This window comes from Hipposideros armiger, unplaced genomic scaffold, assembly GCF_001890085.2.
Source record: "Hipposideros armiger isolate ML-2016 unplaced genomic scaffold, ASM189008v1 scaffold_381, whole genome shotgun sequence".
NCBI classification, from domain to species: domain Eukaryota; kingdom Metazoa; phylum Chordata; class Mammalia; order Chiroptera; family Hipposideridae; genus Hipposideros; species Hipposideros armiger.
Window position 1 is genome coordinate 429,846 of NW_017731731.1, and position 21,415 is coordinate 451,260.

The 21,415-nt window shown below is 37.5% G+C and overlaps 1 protein-coding gene across 21 annotated transcripts in view; it reads left to right on the top strand.

The window, feature by feature from the left end:
* SYNJ1 (synaptojanin 1) overlaps positions 1-19,441 on the top strand; it is an 84,319-nt gene extending 64,878 nt beyond the window's left edge. For 3 of the 21 annotated variants that reach the window (XM_019662821.1, XM_019662823.1, XM_019662832.1), the window contains 9 exons: positions 1,660-1,869; positions 2,748-2,903; positions 3,458-3,496; positions 5,211-5,258; positions 6,522-6,560; positions 6,699-6,769; positions 9,351-9,459; positions 9,581-9,798; positions 16,421-19,441. In XM_019662821.1, the coding sequence (XP_019518366.1) occupies positions 1,660-1,869; positions 2,748-2,903; positions 3,458-3,496; positions 5,211-5,258; positions 6,522-6,560; positions 6,699-6,769; positions 9,351-9,459; positions 9,581-9,798; positions 16,421-17,212 (1,682 nt within the window). In that variant the 3' untranslated portion in view covers positions 17,213-19,441. Of the gene's footprint in view, positions 1-1,659; positions 1,870-2,747; positions 2,904-3,457; positions 3,497-5,210; positions 5,259-6,521; positions 6,561-6,698; positions 6,770-9,350; positions 9,460-9,580; positions 9,799-13,988; positions 14,016-16,420 lie in introns of those variants that run through there. The other 18 variants (XM_019662830.1, XM_019662831.1, XM_019662833.1 and 15 more) reach the window with 14 other exon arrangements.
* The last annotated feature ends 1,974 nt before the right edge of the window (positions 19,442-21,415 follow it).

Here is a 21,415-nt window from a genome sequence, read left to right on the forward strand (position 1 = left end):
TCTGTAGACAACTCTAAAGAAGTTTGGCTAAGGGGGAGGCAGTTGCTCAAGGGGGATTGGGGGTGCAGGAAGGGTGTTTTAAAATGGGAGGGGTTTCAGAATGCTTAGTGCTGATGGAAAGGGCTGGTAGAGGGAATAGGGCTGATGATGTGGGGGAAGGGCACAGTGAGTGACAGAGCAAGATCCCTGAAAAAACGGGGGTGGACAGAGCCCCATTTGTTCCGTCCACAAATGCATGAGTGCCGGCCATGTGACCAGACTCCAGCATGGGGCCAGGTTGTTGGAGAGGGGCGGGTGGTTCCCACCTGAAGACTTTTCTCTGTGAATTTTAAGAGCTGAGGTTATCTGCAAGAATGGGACAACCCACAGTTTCAGGAGAGTTGAGAATGAAGCTCCCGAGAATGGGGAGAGCCAACCAGAAAATTGTGGAGTTGCCAGGCAGCTTTGGGAGCCCAGATGAGGCTGAACATCACAAACCTGATGTGACTGCCATCATCGGCTGGCGCTTTACTCCTGCAGCAGCTCTCGGCAGCCCAAGTGCAGTTACAGAGACTAAACAGTGTAATTGATGCAGGTGTGACAGAGAATGGTACGGCAGAGGGATGTTGATGTGGAGAAACACGGAACGTGCAGACAGGTACAGAGAAGCGAAATCGGGCAGGGGCCACAAGCACAGGAATGAAGGCCTGGACCCTGGTGAAGTCAAAAGAAGGAAGAGTAACTGAGGGAGAGGAAAGGTGGTCGGAATGAAGTGTTGGGAGTTGATTATTTCAGAGGTTGTGAAGTTCCGAGGGGGTGTGTGTTTGGAGTGGAGGGAAGTGTCCGTAAGGGTAAGACCAAGGTATTTTAAGTTGTTGACGGATTGTCCACATGGACTTTGATGTCACCCAGAAAGATGTCCCCACCCTGCTCTCTGATGAGTCCTTGGTGAATGGGTTCAGGTGAGCAGAAGGATGGACCTTGGAGGTTATGGCAGCAGGGGGGTACAGAGGGTGTTACATAAATTCTTGACGGCATAGCCTCAGAAATAGGCCTTTCTGTTCAGGGTTGGAAGATTATAATGTTCTGCAATTGGAATTAGGTTGCAAGGGGGGCCCCTAGCCCCACTTGCCAACCCTGAGGTAAGGAGAGATGAGGAGACGTAAGGGGAGAGCCAGTGTTTGGTGACAGGAAAGAAGGGATGGGGAGCACAGGAGAAGATGTAGGGAGGAGGCTTCCAGGGAAGGGCGTGGCTGTCTCTGAGAGCCTATTCACCACAGGACCAGACCTGAGGTGAGAGCAGGGGGACGGGGCAGTTCCACAGAGCAAACAGGAAGGGTTGGAGGGAGGCCATAAACTCCTGAGTCAGCCAGCACTGAGCTAGCTGCCCTGTGGAATACAGAAAGCCACTGAGTCAACCCAGCTCCAATGTCACCACTGGCATCCTGTCCCCTGAGATAATAGAATATCTTTAATTACATTTTCTATAAGAGCATTTGTACTAATGCTGGTTTGATACATATAAAATTCTTTATGTATGCCTCCATGCTTCACGTGTGCATGTTTTCAGTGTCATAATATTAACATGTTTGTGTATTTAACCCCTTACGACCTAGATTGGTGGAAAAACTCTGAGAAAGTTAAAATGGTGGTAACTTTGATACCCTTGCATTTCCTTAGGTGACGTTGATGACTATAATGCTGAGGTAGAGGAAATTCTTCCTCAACATCTCCAGCCGTCTTCAAGTTCTGGCCTTGGCACTTCCCCGAGCTCTTCACCCCGGACCAGCCCCTGCCAGTCACCTACAATATCAGAGGGTCCTGTACCTTCCCTTCCCATAAGACCAAGCCGAGCACCATCAAGAGCGCCTGGGCACCCACCTTTACAAAGTGGGTATTGTGTTTAAGGTTTTGTATGACTTTCTCTAGACGGTGTGTTTGATTTTAGATGGTCAAGTCTCTGACGTCTTTGGATCTCCTTTGGTGAGCCATTTTCATTTAACTTGCATTCCTATATGCTGAAGTGTACTGTGGCTTTTGTGCGTACAGCAGAGGCCGCTTTGTAGATGGTAAGCCCTAAGTGGAAACGAAGCTCATTGTCATGGCCACTAGATGAGACTTTTTCTTAATCCTTTTCTCTGTATTCAGGTTTGTCCCTGTCTCGTAGCTGATCGTTTTCTACCATTATGATAAGAACCCATAACTATTTGAGCTTAGCTATACATCTCTACATTACTCATATTATCGAATGAAGCAAGAAGACACAAAGCAAATTTTTAAAATTAAAATTGTAGTCATTACTTCTCCAAACTTGGAAGGTTTGTCTTTGGAAGCTGTTATATTACATGATTAAGTCTGTTCCATGCTGACCAGTGTCTTCAGAAATTATTCCATTTCATAAACTTCTCAAGTTTACCCATACTACTCTTCAAGGACTGGCTTCATTAAGTAAATTCAAGATAAGCTAAGGTATAGAAAAGGTAGAGACTACAAATAAATACTTTGTGCTGTCTTGACAGGGCCACTCAGTAAATCACCTGTAGCCCCTGGGACCTAGGTAAGAAGTCCACACAGAGCCAGCATTATTGCTTCCATGGTACCAAAGGGTAATTTAATGGCAGAACTGCTTTTGTTATTGATACTAAAAATGTGTGTCATTACACTATGGTACAAGCTTAGAAATTAGCAAGATAGAGAATTTATCATATATATATAGGAAGTTCCATACCTCTGTGCTCACACCCACTTGGAACCTGATCTTACCTAAGGTACTTTTCTAGGCTCTCCTACTGACACTCTGCCAGCAACACAGCCGCAGCCTAAGGACTCTACCCAGATCCTAGAGCCCAAGCGGCCGCCTCCTCCCCGCCCAGTCGCTCCTCCCACACGTCCGGCTCCCCCACAAAGACCGCCTCCACCTTCAGGTAACAGACCACCTTATTTCCATTTCTGCTAGATTGAAAATCCTCCTCCATTCTATTAAAAATGTTTTGCATGTTTTCAAACCTCTAGCTTCTGGATGTTATTGTTTTTCTATCATTGTTGCTACTTCTTCAGGTTTTCTCTAAAGAACGTGGTAAGCACAACAGAACAGGTAAAAAGAGTGTACCCCACTAGATTTCTGTGATCCGTTCATAGATGCCTTCTTACAAGTGTGCAGAAGTGTGTGTTTTATTTCTGCTAATTTGATGTAGTTGTGCTAACTTCTGTTAAATGTATAATTTGATCTGAAGAATAAACATATACTTATTTACTATAAAGTTTTATATATTTGTTTAAATTTTTTAAAATAAGTATAGTGTTGTTACTTAAATTATTAGAAGTATTTGCATTAAATAATAGATTATTTATAATACCAAGATTCTAACATATAGTTCCTACATGATATTTGACATCATGAATACTGTAATAAATCTTTGACATTTCAATTCTTTAATGTCATTTCCTTCCTGCTGCATATTTTCTTATGAACTATAAGGGTCTAGGAGTCCTGCACCTGCTAGAAAAGAATTTGGAGGTAACCATTTACGTTTGTCATAATATATGCATCTTGGTTCATTGATGTTTTGGAGTTTGATCCCTGTAACTGAAGACTTTTTTAGGTTTGTTTGATAAAAGTCAAAATGAATGACATTAATATGCCTAGTTAAAAATAACTCCAAACTTCCATTATATTCCTGTTAAGTAAAAGACTAGATCTTGGTTTTATTAGTGAATAAAACTTCCCAAGTAGACATAGATGAATTACTCATCAAAGCCTGATATACTTTTCCTTAATAAAGTCAGTTTGGTTACAAAGATTTAATCCCCCCAAATCATATTAATTTCAAAAGGGATTCAGGTACAGTGAATATAGAACATCTCCTGAGTATTTGATTAGTGATGTTCTAGTACATTCCTTTGTCTAGGAGCTTAGCAAATTTAGTGATTAGCAAAATTTCCTAGGCGTGCAAGTTAAAGTTATGATAATAATCTGAAATACATCTTTCATTTTGCGTGGCTTTATCATAACTTGTCATAAAACTCATGCCTCCTTCTTTTAAATATAAGAACAATTTTACTTTTTTCAATAAGGAAATTTTTATCAATAAATAGATCACTTTTTGTTTAAAGTGTAGTTTATTTGATTTATATGAAAACTCAACAAAGCTCAGTTGGAGGTATATATTTGACAAGTTTATTTAATCTAATTCTCAAGAAAGAATAAGATAGGTTATCACAGTTCCACAGAAGAGCTTTTATAAATCCAGTTTTAATATTATAAAGGCTGATTATACATGTGTAGTTGGTCTCTTTCTATTCCAGTTGCTTAGTGACATTGCTGACCAATTCACATGGTATTATAGATTTTACTTTGCTTGTGTGTAGATTTTAATGACTTTGTATAATAAGGATAGCTAAATTATTTCAGCATTATAGCTTCTGCAAAATACTGCTAGATGATCATTTTTCCATTAACTTACAGAAAACATTAATTTTTCCTGTTTTAAACTCTTTTATTTATATTTTCTTGATAAATTCTATTTATCTTCTCCTTTAATTAGGAAAAGAACCTGTAGAAAACAAAATTTTTAAATGAATTTGTGAAAAGTTATGAGTATATCATATTACTGACTCAGTGGCTTACTTAGAAATCCGATTTAATTTTTAAAAATTGCCTCTTTTCATAATTCTTTTATAGACAGTGTTTGTAGCATGTATACATATTTTTTGCCCTATAAATCAATAACTCCTTTAAGCAGTAAGCTGAGAGAAAGTCATTATAGTACTTTTAGAATTTTTTTAAAATAGTGCAGCAAAACTAAGTTCTAAGAGGTTAATATAGTCTCATAGAAATTTAAAATGAAATTCAGACTATGATTTTTTTTTCCTTTTTGGCTGTCAAGTAAGTATTGGAGCTCTTATTCGTGATTTAACTCTATAAGGAATGAGATCACCATAACAGCTTTCGTTAAACATGTTTTTAAATTCTCTACTGCTAGTAATATCAGATGCAGAAAGGAAACTGTCATTCCCGTTCTGCTTTTCTTTTTGAGGAAAGGGAGGACTGAGGTTTGGTCTAGGCGTCTAAAGTCACTTGGGTTTGTATTGATATATTTGAAGAAATTTAAAGTAGAAAGAGAACCCTTTTGCAAAAGTCAGTCTAACACAGAAATTGTCTTGTGTGCCTGCCTGTCATTCTGTGCCGTGGGCCCTGAACAATATACAGCTTCTGTTCTTTTTCTAAAAAGGTATTGGAGCCCCTCCCAGTCCTGGGGTAGCTAGGCGAGAGATGGAAGGTAACAAGACTTTGCATCAAAGATATGGATCTCTCATTTTATTTCTAAATGTCAGCCTTCCCAGTGTTTAAAAGCATACTAAATCTTTCCTTAGTCCAACTGTAAACTTCCCTTCCCCCTCCTATGTATACCTTATAACCTTGTATTTTTCTCCTTTCGTTCTATGTTGTATATAGATTCTAATGGATATCCATTTAATTTCCCTTCAGTTCTTATGCTGTTTTACACCGTGTGTTGTTTCATATATACTTAGGATGTGAAATTACTGTACAATGTTATTTTAAGAAGAATGCCTTCAAAATACTTTTCAGAATAAGTAAAATGTTTAGAAATGTACTATACTAACTCTGAAGTTTTGAAAACTGATAATTATAATTAAACCCTATTAATTGAGGTCCAAGAATCATTTGTGAATGATTTCAGTTTACTTAAATGTTTTTATGTGTAGTGATACTGAACTAAATGTGCTTAAAAGACCATTAAGACTAGAAGCCATTCATTAAGATGATAGTCATTAAAGGGCTGATGTATTTCACATAACAATTACACTTGAACTTCCTTCCAAAAAGAATAAATCTAGATGCTACATTTCATAGTTGCCCCTGCTCGTTTTGGCCCCAAAAGCAGTTTATTTCATCTCGTCCTTCCCTACCTTTCTAACGAGTGTGAACCACATTCTAACACTTTCTTCCACAAGGCAGATATTTAGCAATAAGCTGCACCTGTCTTTTACCTTAATCATAGGATTTTGTTATAGAAAGCCAAGATCTCATCGTCAGATTACTTTATCCATAATGACACCTGCAGCACGAAGCCCTAAAACAGTATTATTAGGAGCCTCTTGTGTACCTTGGAAAATGCAGCTCTGTCTATATGCTCAGGACCAATTTGTCAGCCAGGCTCTGAGAGGCAGTCATGCCACATCTTGTGACCAGCCCCACAAGCTGGTCATATGTTTTCAAGGTTCACAGGAGAGAGCTCTGTTGGGAAAGTCACCTTAAAAGTGACCCTATGAACGAGGAATCAGACTGAGGGCTAAGCTGTCTCCCAATAATGTCACTATTAAGTATTACAATTTTTCTCACTTTTGGGATATATCATTCATGACTGATAATACCCTTCATTATTATCCAAAGCAAAGTACTTCTGTTACCATCTCATGCCCCCATTTCTGCTGGTAATGAAACAGAACAGCCAACTGATGTTATGCAATATTGCTCTATTGCTTACTTATGACTAATTTTTTTTCTTCCTGCTTCAAAGCACCCAAAAGCCCTGGAACAACACGGAAAGATAATATAGGTAAAAACACTTGAATTGAGCTATTAACCTTAAAACTGGACCATGAATAGACACTTGGGATATAAGTGCATGGTTTCTTGTTTCTTTTTTTTAAAAAACAAAGAAACTTATGTACATGGTGTGATATCTTTGTTCCAGGACGCAATCAGCCTTCACCTCAAGCAGGACTCACAGCCCCAGGACCTATTGGATACAATACAGCCAGACCGGTAGGCATCACCCAGCCTGAGAGCCAAGAGGTCTAAGTTCTAGGTCCCAATTTGCTACTAGTCAAATGTTACTTTGGAGAAATCATGTGACCCATCAAGGTCTCAGTTTCCTCAAATCTAACATGAGGGACTTGCACTTGATAATCTCCAAGGTACCTTTCAACTGTAACATTATGTTAACTAACATACAAGATGTGATCAAACACTATAGTGAATGTTTAAATTCTAAAAAATTATTACAGTAAAAGGCACATTGCCATTAATCCCCCTTGCTTCGAACACACTTATCGCATCGTTCTTGCCACTTTCTGAAGTAGTTCTGAAAGTCCTCTTTTGTGAGTGTCTTTAGTTTTGCTGTCATGGCTGCCTCGACGTCCTGAAGCGATTCAAAACATTTACCTTTCATGGTCATTTTGATTTTGGGTATGAGTCAGAAGTCACAAGGTGCCAGACCTGCTGAATAAGGTGGATGAGGACACACTGTAATGTTTTTATTTGACAGAAATTGCTGTACCAGAAGCGATGTGTGACAAGGAGCCTTTTCATTGTGATCATAAAATATGGTGAATTCTGCTGCTGATTGCCATAAATGGAAAGGCAGGGATCTTCAATACGGGAAGCAGCACATCAAACCTTAGTAACAGTGTGTGAGAAGTTTCAGCTTGTTTGGTGCAGTCAATCAGGTGTGAGCTACGGTTGAGAGAAGGTGTGTTTTAAAGTGTGCGGTAAATCATCCTCCATCAAGACAACACTCCATGTCACACATCACTTCTGGTACTGCAGTTTCTGTCAAATAGAAACATTACAGTGTGTCCTCATCCATCTTATTCACCGGATCTGGCACTGTGCGACTTCTGGCTCTTCCCCAAAGTCAAAATGATTCAGGGCATTGAGGCAGCCATGACAGCGCAACTAAAGACATGAAAGACGACTTCCAGAACTGCTTCAGAAAGTGGCATAAACCATGGGATAAGTGTGTTCAAAGTGGGGGAGGGGGGAGAATTTTGAGGGGGATTAATGGCAATGTGTCTTTTAGTGGAATAAATTTTATATTTAAACATTCACCATATTGTTTGATCACACCTCATAAATATCCGATTTCATTTTCTTTTTCTTTTTGCTTTTTGATAGTAATAGCAACTTGAGATATGGCTTCAACAAATGAGTATTATTTCACGTCTCAAACTAGTCGGATAACAAACGCATGGTTTAGCATATTTTCTGAGTGTGTAATGAGGACATAAAGCCATCCTTCAGCAAGAAGAATTTTAAAATTAGATTTCAGGAAAAACAATTTATGATGGAGTTGGAATACTAACACTGACCCTAACGGTATTAAAAGTAGGAGAGCAGGTTGTGGTGCTGGGCTTTTCCCTTTGTTGTGAATTCATGGTTTTCTGTATGTTTATCATATGTTCTTTTATATACATAATTATTCTATTATTTACCCAAATGAAAATTTTCTCTCAGATATAATTTAGAAAGAAAGGAAGAAAATAGAAAATAGTTATCAGTGACTTGGGCTAGTCTTGTGCAGCCTGGGACTGCTGGGAGGCTTCTAGCTGAAGACTGGGAACTGGGAACTGTTAGTATAACTAGAGATTAAGGTTGTAAGAAATTAAGAAACTACTTCTAATTTCTAATAAGGCATTTTCATAAAATTTCTAAGATAGAAATGTTTTGTCTTTTCTGTTGTAGCTCTGTATTTAACATCCAACTTAAAGGTCCTTTTCTGTATGTAATGTTACACTAATGTCTGTGTAATATTCCTAAAGATATCTATTACCCACTCTTCTTTTCTCAAAAGGAAAATTGCTACTCACTGATTGTACCACCACACTTTCCACAAGTGCTTTTTGAAACTCTATTGATACTGTAAGAACAGGGAAAGAGAGTCAGGATTTCATGAGATTGTATTCATAACTTTTGCTTAAAGTAAAAAGAATTGAGGGGTTAGAGCCTTCGGAAAATGTATGAAAATAGAAAATACATTTTTCACTAGTGTGTCTTCCATTATATTTAATTTAGCAGATTGAGTTAGTAATCCGAGAGTTTTTACTTCTGTGTTTAAAAAAGGAATCTCGGTGTGGTCTTTGTAAGACTCTCAGTTGCTCAGTGTATGTATCTCTCTGTCTCCTTGTAAACTTTGGTCCCGTCCCCGTCTCCCCGTTAGGGCAGCTTTGCCTGCAGTGAAGAGCAAGGTCAGCTCGGCAAACCTGAGTGTGGGTCCTGCTTTATTTTCCACCTTTGTGGTCTTGGGGAAATGACATGCATTTCTTCATCTGAATTTAAAATAGAGATGATAAAGTAACACTTACCTTTGAGGGATATTTTGAAGATGAAATGGAAATGCCTATACAGTGCTTAATTAACATAGTGCCTGGCACCTAGTAAACAGTGAAAAATGAAAAGGAAGATTTTAAAACTTACCACTATATTGCTATGAATAGAAAGCAGTTAAAATAACAGATGGGAATAATCCCAGAGAGGAGATATAATAAGATGCAGAAGCAGTTGTTTTCACAAAACCTTATCTGTTGAAGAGAAGTAAATGTCTCAATGTCATTTGTCTCATTTGTAGACCATTCCGCCCCGCGCTGGAGTGATCAGCGCCCCTCAGAGCCATGCTTGGGCATCTGCCGGAAGACTGACTCCTGAAAGCCAAAGCAAACCATCAGAAGTACTGAAAGGTACACACTGTATTAGAAATACCAGTTGAAAAAACCCAGAACCTTCTGACATTTTTACTAAAGGAAGTCTAAAATATGTTTTTTTAGAAAACACCTAACACCCGAAAATGATTTTTTTTAGGTTCACCTTTTCTTCCTGAACCCCTGAAGCCTCAGGCTGCCCTGCCTGTGCAGCCTTCTCTGCCCCAACCTGTTCAAAAGATGCAGGAGCCTCTTGTCCCTATGGCAGCGCCTATGCCTCCGGCTGCCCCCCCGCCAAACTTGGACACCCCCCCACAAGCACCACCTCGGAGCAGGTCGTCCCACAGCTTGCCTTCAGAACCATCACCACAGCCGCAGGTAAGTCCGCCTAGTACACAAAGTCTTTGAACATACTTATTTTAATTATGAGCTTTTCTAAGAAATAAGTATCCAATTCTGTTTTCTTTTTATTTTTGCTTTTTGATAGTAATGGCATCTGGAGATATGACTTCGACAAATGAGTGTTATTTGGCATCTCAAACTAGTCAGATAAGAAACATGTGGTTTGGCTGTTGGAGGGTTTGTTTTGTTTGTTTTTAACCTGTTGCTCAGATCAGGGTTTCTCAGAGAGTGAGCCTGGATGAGGGCTCTTTAGGAAACTTCCAAGTGGCTCCCAGGCTGTTTGATCTTGTTAACTTTTAAAGTGTTTGTCACTTTTTTATGCATAATTTATTTTGGGTAGTAATAAACAAGGATGAACTGCAATCATTTATTTTTCTTATTGCTCACAGCTAATAAATTAGTTTGGGCTCTCACTGCCTGGTGAGAGGCAGTCAGATCAACCCCTGAACATTGGCCACGTGGTTAATTTCCCAATAACAGAATAATCCTTTTATTCCCCGATTCACAACTCTTTTCTGTGGTGGAGCTGGCACTGGGGTTCCTCATATCTCGAACAGTTTCAGTCATTATTGGATCAGTTTAAGTGGCTTGGTTGTGTAGCAGTAGGCTTAGTCACCAAAGTGAAAACCATAAAAAAAAACCTCATTAGCATCGCACAGACAATAGTGCCATTGCCTTAGTGGGTGGGAATCTTGGGCACAAGGACTTCCGTTATGAGCACAGCTCGGCAGACCTGAGTGTGGGTCCTGGCTTTATTTTCCTCCTTTGTAGTCTTGGGAAAATGCTATACATTCTTCTTAATTTAAAATAGTGATGATAAAAGAACGCTTACCTCTGAGGGATATTTTGAAGATGAGGGACTTTTGTTATGCCAGTGATCTCACATTGGGAAGACATCAGCTATGTATATTCGAAGTATTTTAACACAGGAACAATCATGCAAGTTAAGTTTTATTTTTATTTGGGTGCTGTGTTACTTAGTTTTAGTTATTGTTATATACATTGCAGTAAGATTATTAAAATAAAATTTATATTTAGTAAGTATATTTTTGTTGTTATATTTTATTTTATCCTAAAGTATTAACTTGAATGCCGTCAAGGCCAAAGAAATGTGTAAAATTTTAAAAGTCTGCTTTTAAACTTTGGAAAGATCTAAAATACCGAAACATTACACATTGGCAGTGTTCCTTAAGCACATTTATAAATATTAATTTGCATTTATTTTACAGATCTCTTGAGTATCCAGCTAGTTGGCAGAAGATAACAGTTCTTATGCTTCTACTTAGTGAAAAACAGATATTAAAGTAAATGTGACTTTTAAAACAATAATGTTGTTAGCAGTTAGGACTTAATAGACTATTGGTCACGTTTTTAAAAGCTGAAGAAGGTTGTATAAATTGAGAACAATGTTCTCTTAATTAATACCAATCAGTATTCTACTTTTTTAAGTTAAAAAAATTGAAGGTTATATAATAGTTGTAGAAATCCTTCAAACACTAAATGTCCATTGTTCTTTTGTTTCTGCCAATCTACTTTTAATGAGTCATGAATTTTTTTCTCATTTTCTTGTGAGGTACACTATTGTATTTTTTCAAATGTAATTGAAGGACAAAAAGCTTTCGAACTAGCCATGAAAGTGAGCGTCCATTTCATAGTAAAAGTGAAACTTAATTCCTAAAAATGGTTTAAATATTCTTAGACCAATATGAAAGTAGATATGGTCCTAAAATAACGTCATTTTGTTCAGCGTCATTTTGTTATAACATTGAAGAGATGCCATAGGAATTTAACTCTTATTTATATCAATTAGCCTATGGTAAAATTGGTTATGTTATACACGGTTTCACTGAAAGCTGAAGAACCTATCCACAATGTTAAGTGAGGACTTACTGTACTCTGAAAAACTTCAGAAAGAGCAAAATGTCAAGCAAGATTGCAGCTTTCAGTAGAAAGTCATCTTATGACACAAAAATACTATAGGATGAATATTCAGTGACTGCCACAGGTCATTTTCTTTTGTCATTTTCATCGTTTTGATTTCTGATTTTTAGTGGCATCGGTGTAGTGATTTGATTTAGTGGCAGGTAGCACATGCTTTGTGTGTGACCTGGTAGATTGTGTTCTCGAATCTTGTATTCAGTTCATCAAAACTATCAGATGTTTATTTTAAATTCTAAGTATTCTTTTTTTGCCTCAGTCATTGATATCAAATTCCTCTGAACATTATATACACGGACACATTTTTCTTTTTGGGGGGTGAGGGTCTTGTTCATGTGGAGACTGCCTTTGTGAAGGACCACAAGCAGTTGCAGTTTCCTCCAGGGAGGGTACAGTGCTGGGGATCCAGAAGGAAGGGGAAGTGCTTTACCTTTTTGTACCTTTCAAATTTTGAACCATAAGAAGAATGCCTATTCAAAAAATAATAAACATTTAAAATTTTTAAATCTTCTGCTGTGACTGTAAGTTGAAAAGGATGAGATTTAAAAATATGACATATTTAATATTTTGGTAATAAAATGAAGTAGTCTTAGAATTGAACATGTAGTAATTTTTACATGTCTTTTTAATTCTCCACAAAATCTACAAGGTATTTAAAATATAAAGGCATATATGACCCATCTTTACTTTCTATTCCTATTTAAATGTTCTCCAACTCTCTAATTCTACATAGAAAAGATTCTTTCAATTCAAAAGATTATATAACGTTATATATCCTTTACAGAATGTAAAAATGTCCCACTTATGTGTCTGACTTCCAACAGCTTAGTCATCTGATTATCAGCTAAGAACCAGAAGTCAGAAAATCCGACAGGAAGTAAAGTAACAGCATCACTGCCATACTATTGACGTGATAGCTGTCAGTGAGGGAAGAATCCAGGTAGAAAATCTCAGCATACTGGATCTATTTCATACCACTTCTGTACATCTTAGTATAAACCCTTTACTACTCTCCTGTCTAGTGCCAAAACAAACCCACAACCCTGAGATCATCAAGAAAGTACGTATTAACTTCAAGAGTCTCATGTTTAGTTGGCAGGAATCTCTAATAATGTAATATATTTTAGAATGGTGTCTCCCTAAATTGTCAAAAATGAGTTTTGGTATTTGAAAATAAAGAAAGCTTTAGATATTGGAGAAGATTTGCTCAAAATAGTTTCTTAAAAATACTGTATTATATAGCAAGATTATGATTTCATTTTTAAACAACAAAAATAGGATCCAGTTTCTTACCATGTTGTACCTTGCAACTAATAAATTCTGAGGTGAACATGATAGTATCCTCCTTTAGAAAATTTGAATAATATAGAACAAGCCTAGATCCTGACCATTTTTGTTAAAATAGATATTAATTTTCACTTTTTTGCCAAGTTATGCCATTTTGTTCATTTTCTCTAATGATGATAAACCCATAGGCTATTTAAGGCTGTGTCCTTCTCCTTTTGGCTGTCATAACAAAATACCATAAACTGAGTGGCTTAAACAGTAGAAATTTGTTTTCTCACAGTTGAGGAGCTGGAAGTCCAAGATTAGGATGACAGTATGGTTGGGTTCTGGTGACGGCTCTTTTCCTGGCTTGCAGATGGCTGCCTTCTTGCTATGTGCTCACATTGCCTTTCCTCGTTGCTTCACGAGGAGAAGGAGGGAGCAAGCTCTCTGGTGTGTCTTCTCCAAAGGCCACTAATGCCGTCTTGAGGGCCCCCACCCTCATGACCTCATCTCACCCCGGTTACCTCCAGAAGGCCCCATCTCCAAGTACCATCACCTTGGGGGTTAGGGCTTCAGCATATGAATTGGTGGAGGAGGGCGAGGGGAAGGGCGTACAAACATTTCATCCATAACAGGCTGCTTAAAATATTTTAGAGCTCCAAAAGCCTATTTGGATTATTATTTTTGGAATAACAAAACTTTGAACCAGTTAGAAATCAGCCTCGGACAAAATTAAAGTTTGAGTCCTAATTCAGCGATACATTTTTCATTCAAAATTACGAAAGAAGTTGGAATTGTCGCTTGAACTTATGCTATGCCCTGCAAATATCGCTGCTCTCAGATTCTGTATGTAATAGAGAACTAAAAGTATTTTGAAGATTGAATTGTTAGGGTTGCTGGTTGGTCTCAGATTGTCCTCCTAACTCTTTCCTTTGATGTCTGTGTTCCCTTTCTCAAAGCAGGAGCAACCATCAGGGTAACAGGTATTGGATTATTTCTCAGTCTTCTATGTGCTACTCATCTGTCTTAGCTCATTAGATGTATGAGTCTTATACTTCATACATCTAAAGTTTCACCCATTTTTAAAACCACCTATTCACATTAATGAATTCTATTATCATTCCATAAAACCTGCTTTTTCTTTCTCTTAGTATTTTGAATTTTTAGGAACCATTTTAATTGTTCTTGCTAATGCTATACCATATTTTGCTTTATTTTTATAAAAATTAACAAAACTAAAAAGTATAACTTCAGTAAGGTAAGCTTTACGTATATGAAAGTCTTTGGCAAAACCAAATTGATTCTTGGCATAATTCTATAAATACAAAATTCAATTTACTTTTTTAGGTTTCTTTTGGGAAATTTTTTTCAAATAATTTCAGTTGCAAGATTCTTTTTGGTAAGGAAGGAGTAATGATTTAGAAAGATGAAAGTTAATATTATAACAGGATTATTTAAAGGTCTTTCCAACACCTTTCTCTGTAAAACTACCACAGTTTTTAAGTCATGTCATCACAAATCCTTCTTAAGTTATAACTTAATTCTGATGTAATAAATGGTGGTGTGGTTGTCATTTTAATTTCAAGCCTGATTGGGCAAAATGATCCTGCTTCTACCAAATTATTTTTAACTTATTTTGGAAAAAAAATTTTAATGCATGAAAGTAAAGATACTTAAAAATATAGCATTTATTTGGCAAGGGCCTACTGTTCTAAGCTGTGCAAAGCATAAAATTCTCCTCTCCTATAACATCTATGTTGTGGACTATTCTATCTGCCATGGGAGAATTGGGTCCCAGACCCAGTCAAGTTCTTCTGTTTTGTTATATTAATCATAAGTAATCCAGACATCATTGGTAATATAGAGTTAATTTTAATTTCATGATGTCCATAATAAATTTGTCCCTCAAGTAGATGTCCATTTATACATCTGCTTACCTTAAATACACTTAGAATACAGTTTAGAATCTGTGACGTTTATTGTTTAATTTTGTACAAATTTATTGTATTAAGTTTGAAGAAAAATATACTTGTTTATTCAATTATAAAGTATGTTATAGGACAGTTGAATAAAACTCATATACTTGAAAGTTACTCACTTACGAAGTTATCCACCCCATTTCCTTTTGCAAATGAACGGCCTTCCATATTCTTAAACACCAAGTTACTGTTTGATAAGATCCATTTACATTTTATTGGGATTGCTGCTCTTTTTTTCAACATATTTCGTGAACGTTTAGTTATTTTTCTTTAACAACTATCTAAATTCATTTTGGGTAGTGCTCCCTTTTGTTACATTTCAAGGCTTGAGCTCAAATTCTCTCTGTCCTGTTCTTTTCAACCTAAATTTTTTAATTTGGCATAAATATCCAAGTCATCCACCTGGTTTTAATAACTATGTAGTTTTTAAAAGTTAAAATGAAGTGCCTGATGAGCTAATTTGCTCACAAGGCCAGGGTCATGGTTGTGTTTCCTTTAAGAAAAGTTGGCTGAGCTCCACTCCAGAAGGCTTCTTTGTGAACTCTGCACAGAGCGCCAGTTTCTCAGGACTGGAAAGCAATTCGGAACACGGTTCCTGCCAATAACAACAGATCACAGACAGCTCTGTCACATAGGAAGGACTGTGCGCCACTCAGAGCACAGCTTCATTGGGTTTTAGAATTACTGTACCAAACAGAAGATGGGATTTCCCCCCTGGTTTTAAATAATCATTATGTTTGGTTATTAATAAGCCTATATGTTTGGGAACATTTTTACAAGATGAGGAAGGTCAGTTAAGGAATATTGTCACATTATTCCCAGTTCATTCTATGAAGGAGAACTTATATTAGGAGGCAAAGAATGCTTTGAACATTCATTTTTCCAAGTAGAAAAGGAAACGATGCATTGTCTTCAGCTTATGAATACAAATGTATCAATAAAATTAATTTTCATCTATAAAATTGTATTTCCATGGTGACATTAAGTAAAAATATACTCTAAAGAATAATGAAACCACATCATCATCATAGATGGGTGATGGAAGTTTATTTATACAGATTTAGCATAAGTTCTGAATATGTTTCTTAAGTTTGTGCTAACATCTGATAGAATTGGGCATAAATAAAACTCATTTGCCAATTCTGTACAATTCTATTTTACCATACCAATACTTGCATGAATGAAATGAGCTCTATTTAATAAATGGATTTATTTATAGGGAGTTTTTAAACAATAAGATTTTAGCTGTTTTATTTAATCCACAGATAACTGCACAAGCTCCTTTTTACTTTCTAAATTTGTATATTTGCCCCCAAAATGAAGAGAAGTTGAGTCAGAAAGCAAGCATTAAGAGAGTATTACAAGTAAGTATATGTCTTTATTTTTTTGATTATTCAGTACTTTTTTTCCAGGTAAAAACAGATGGAGTCTCCGCTGTCAGACTGGAATCACCATCAAAGAGTGACCCATTTGAAGATCTATCATTTAATCTGCTTGCTGTATCAAAGGCGTCACCTGTTCTAACCCCAGACCCAAAGGGGTTGATTCAGTTGTCTTCTGCAACACCAAGTAACATTAATACTTTGAGTTCTGTAAGTTGCATGCCGACATTGCCTCCAGTTCCAGCCCGGAGTAAATCCCAGGAAAACATGCGGTGTTCTCCAAACCCATTCATTACCAGCTTGACCAGCACAGATCCTTTCACCGACAGGACTGCCGCTCCTGGAAACCCATTTAGAGCCAAGTCTCAAGAATCAGAGGCAACTTCCTGGTTCTCCAAAGAAGAGCCTGTTACTAACAGTCCTTTCCCTTCTCTGAAGCCTCTTGGTCGTACTAATAGCAAGCCTTCATCTTCACTTGATGGCGTTAAGGACAGTTTTGATCTGCAGGGCCAGTCTACAGTAAAAATTAGCAACCCAAAAGGATGGGTGACCTTCGAGGAAGAAGAGGACTCTGTGAAAGGGAAGTTCAAATCAGCTTGTCCAGACTTACTGGGTAATCAACCAAGTTCGTCTTCTGGCTCCAACGTGACCTTTGATGAGGACTGGAATAAAGGTACAGATGTTTCTTTCTGTGCGTTGCCCTCAAGAAGACCACCTCCACCTCCTGTCCGTCTGCCCCCACCTGGCACCACCCGTCCAGTAGATCCTTTCACAGCTTCGGCATCTAAGGCCTCACCCACACTAAACTTCACAGAAAGATAATGCTAGACAATAGGAAGCAGTTGTTTTCCAGTTTTGGCAGCCTAGAGCCAAAAGAATTGGGCATTAGTTACTCATTATGTGCAATAAGTCATTGTTAAGTGCACTGATATCGTCATGAAATACCACTATTTAATGTGTACAAAGTTGGAATATATGTATATTGGAAATAAGGAAAAGTCCTTTTCATTATTAACTGGAGTTTGGGTGTGTTTCTGTTTGGATAACGAAGAGAGTAGTAGCCATAAAAAGTGCTCAAAACTACTTTAGAAAATAGTCCTTATTCAGAAATTCTTTGTTCGTCTTCTCTAAAGAATCTAAAAAAGCCCAAACAACTTCTAGCTGACATTACTGCCAGCCCTCTCGTGCTTCTTAACAATTGGAAGTTATAAGTATTTACCAAAGAGCTGTGAAAATGATACTGAAACCAGATTTGGGAAAGCATTGCTTTAAAAAAAAAAAGCGTGTGTATACACACACACACTCTGTCTTTCTCTCTCTCTCTCACATATTTGTAAAACTCATCATTTAAATTCTAGGATATAACTCAGACCAAATTTTTACCTAAAAGTTATAAGTTTTTTTTCAGTATTTCATTATCAAAATGATGACTGTAAATGAAATTTGGACATTTCATTTTCTTCCCAAAACTAGAATAATCCTCACTACAGAACCAGAATTTTCTGCCATTCCACACCCCACCCCTTCAGACACACACAACACACGTTCTAGGTACTCTCCACTCGTGCCCCCACATGCTTTTCTCTGGGAGAAGCTTCTTGCAGCTGGAAGCAGCATATTTTGTGGCCACTGTCATGTAGATGGACCCTCCAGCCCTTTCAAAAAAGTGCTGTGGCCTTCTGTGTTGGGAAGGCACATACCAGCGAGTCCAGTGAGAAAAGCTAGAGCTGAGTGTACTCTGCTCTCCATACATACAGGCATATGTTGCCTCTTTCCCACCCATACCTTTCTCTTTGCTGCTTTTGCTCTGGAACTTCATTAGCAGGAAAAGCAGCAGGTGTCAGAGTGCTTTGAATCGGGGACCCACTAAGCGTGTGTTCTCTGTCCCCCTAAGAGGCCACAGAACACATCTATGATGCTGCTTTATGTTCTTAGAGGCTACACCTCAGATTAGCTGTGGATTTTGTCTCCTGCACTGCCAATATACAGCTGATCCTGCTTTTATTAATTTTATGAAGTACACAGAATTTTTACAGAATGTAGTATTTTGATATCATTAAGTAATCCCAATCAGAAAACTCCTTGAGCAGTTGTGGTTTTGTTGTCAGTTTCATTTAAAATTGTCGTTACCCATTAAGACTTACATTAACGTTCCTTTTATATGAAGAGTTGTGTATGTCCACCTCAATTCCGTTAGCCACATTTAACCTTTAAAGGTGTGCATTGGAGAGTATCAGAAAATAGAGTTAATGGCTAAGAATATGTAAAGTGGAAAAGCACAGCAAACTGCATTGCACTTAACCACATAAAGCAAATCTATTAGGAAAAAAGTACTTTTCTAAATGCTCAAATGTTATCAAAATACTATATTTATAGAAGTAATCCTCTCTGTTAACAGCCAGGATTTGCTGTTAGAAATAACTCTTGTGAGTTTTATATTGTGCTTTTTTTTGGGGGGGGGGTTCTAATCATTTCAGCATTGGTATATTTTAAACAGCAGTATTACTATAAGCAGTGTGCTTCAAAATGTGAATTAACTTGTTGAAACTGTGGCTTTAACAGCTGTGTGATTAGTGTATTTGGTATTTGCTCTCCATTAGCAAAATAATTCATTATAAACTTCTCTAGTACAGATTGCAGTTCTGTTTCCCATTGAATATAAACTACTGTCTAAAATATACATGTCATGCAGCAGCAGCTCAGCCTTTATCAGGAAAATTATATTTGGCAAGTTGCTGAAAGTGCACAAGGTTAGAAAAGTTAAGGGTATGCTGCAAATAACTAGCCGTTACTCTGCATATTATTAAAATATTTACCAGTTCTGTTAAAAGCAGAGCAGAAATTAGACACTAAGGATCTCTTTGTGAATTCTTTGTTCTCTATAGTAGATTGCTGTTTATATGTAAGAGTTTTATTGCTTATGTGGCAGACAGTATTTATAACTATATACTTTATAGACGTACAGTATTAAAGTCAGTGGGATACAAACATTCTGTACATATCCTGTGAAATGTGCTATCATACGAAATAAATATATCTGTCTTTACCATACTGACTGCTTTGCTCGAGAGGGAAGAATTTTTCTCAGCCATTTTCCTTGAACCTACATAAAACAAGTTTAGTGACATGTGGGGGTTAACTCTTATTGTCGAATCAGGTATTTTATTTCAAGATTTTATTTTCAACCATTTCACTTCTCCATATAATACTCCAAAAATAAGAAGAAAGATATTCTGAGATTACTAATCATCATTTAGAAACCCATGCACTTATTCTGTAGAAGAGGCCCTCATTCAAAATAGTGTTGGCCTAAAAATAAAACAGGCATGAATGATGATTTTCTAACCCACAGCAAAAGAAAGAACTGGGGTGGGGAGAGGCGGAGGGGAAACAGGCACACAAATAGCCAGACAAGAGACTGGCTAAAAAGACCCAAATAAGAGACCAAGACTACTTGTTCCTGTGAGTATTGCCCTTTTTCAGTGATTACTATTCACAACAATAACCTTGAACCGTAAGTAGTTTAATTATGTTCATTAATCTCTGATTAAGACGTTACAGATACAGAATAATAGGCTTTAAAAAAATTGTTTTTAGTTTTAAGGTAACTGTGAATTTATATGCAGTTGTAAGAAATAATAACAGAGACATCCCAGGCACCCTTTCCCCAGTTTCTCCAGTGGTAACATTTTGCAAAACTATAGTTCACGACCATAACCAGGACATTAACTGATACAAAGCACTTCCATCACCCAAAGAGCCCTCATGTCACCCCTTCCCCACTACCTTCCCGTCCCATTCTCCCTTTTCCTTGGTCCTTAACTTCTGGCAACCACTAAGCTATTCTCCATTTCTATTATTTTGCCACCTCAAGATGTTATATAAATGGTATATAACCTTTTGGAATTGGCTTTTTCTACTCAGCATAATTCTTTGGAGCTTCACCTAGATCATGTATATAATAGTTCGTTCCTCTTTATTGCTGAATAGTATTCCATGGTACAGATGGACCACAGTTGGTTTAACCATTCACCCACCCATTGATGGCCATGTGAGTTGTTCCCAGTTTGGAGCTATTATATGGAAAGCTGCTATGAACATTCATGTACAGGGTTTTGTGTGAACTCATTTTTCATTTTTCTGGAATAAATGCTCAGGGGTGCAATTGCTGGGTCATAGAATAGTTGCATGCTTGGATTTTTTAAAAAACTGACCAACTGTTTTCCAGATGACTGTACCATTTTACATTCCCATGAACGTGATGTGATCCAGTTTCTCTGCTCTGCTTCCTTGCTTGCATTTGCTGTTGTCACTATTTTTTATTTTAGCCATTTTAGTAGTGTATTTCATTATAGCTTTAATTTGTGTTTCCTCAATAGCTAATGATGGTGAACATTTTTCATGTGTTTATTTGCCATCTAATATCTTCTTTAGTGAATATATAGGTCTTTTGCCCATTTTCTAAATGGATTGTTTTTGGGTTTTTTTACTGTTGTGTTTTGAGGGTTCTTAATTTAGTCTACATGCTCGCCCTTTATTGGACATGTGGTTTGCAAATATTTCTCTAAGTCTGTAGCTTATGTTTTCATCCTCTTCACATGATCCATAGCCAGGTCCTGAGCTCTGCAGGTCCATGAACTACAGCGTGAGTGATCGACACATGATAACCAAACTCACAAAAAACTGATGTATGGATCAAAATGCCAAATTATTAAGGTTAGAAAAATTAGTCTGAGGGCCAGCTGAATGGTTCAGTTGGTTAAGAGTCTGCTTCAGAGCATGAGCGCTGAGCAACAGGGTCGCTGGTTCGATTCCCATATGGGACTGTGAGCTTTGCCTGAGCTGCACCCAAGCTGAGCTGTTGGCAGGATGGCTCAGCTGGTGAGAGCATGTGCTCATAACGACAAGATTGCCTGTTCGATGGTGGGCTACACCCACCCGTGGCTGGGACTGAACTTGGCACCTTGAGCTGAGCTGCTGCCCAGGTGGCTCAGTGGATAGAACGTGCGCTCTTTTTTTTTTTTT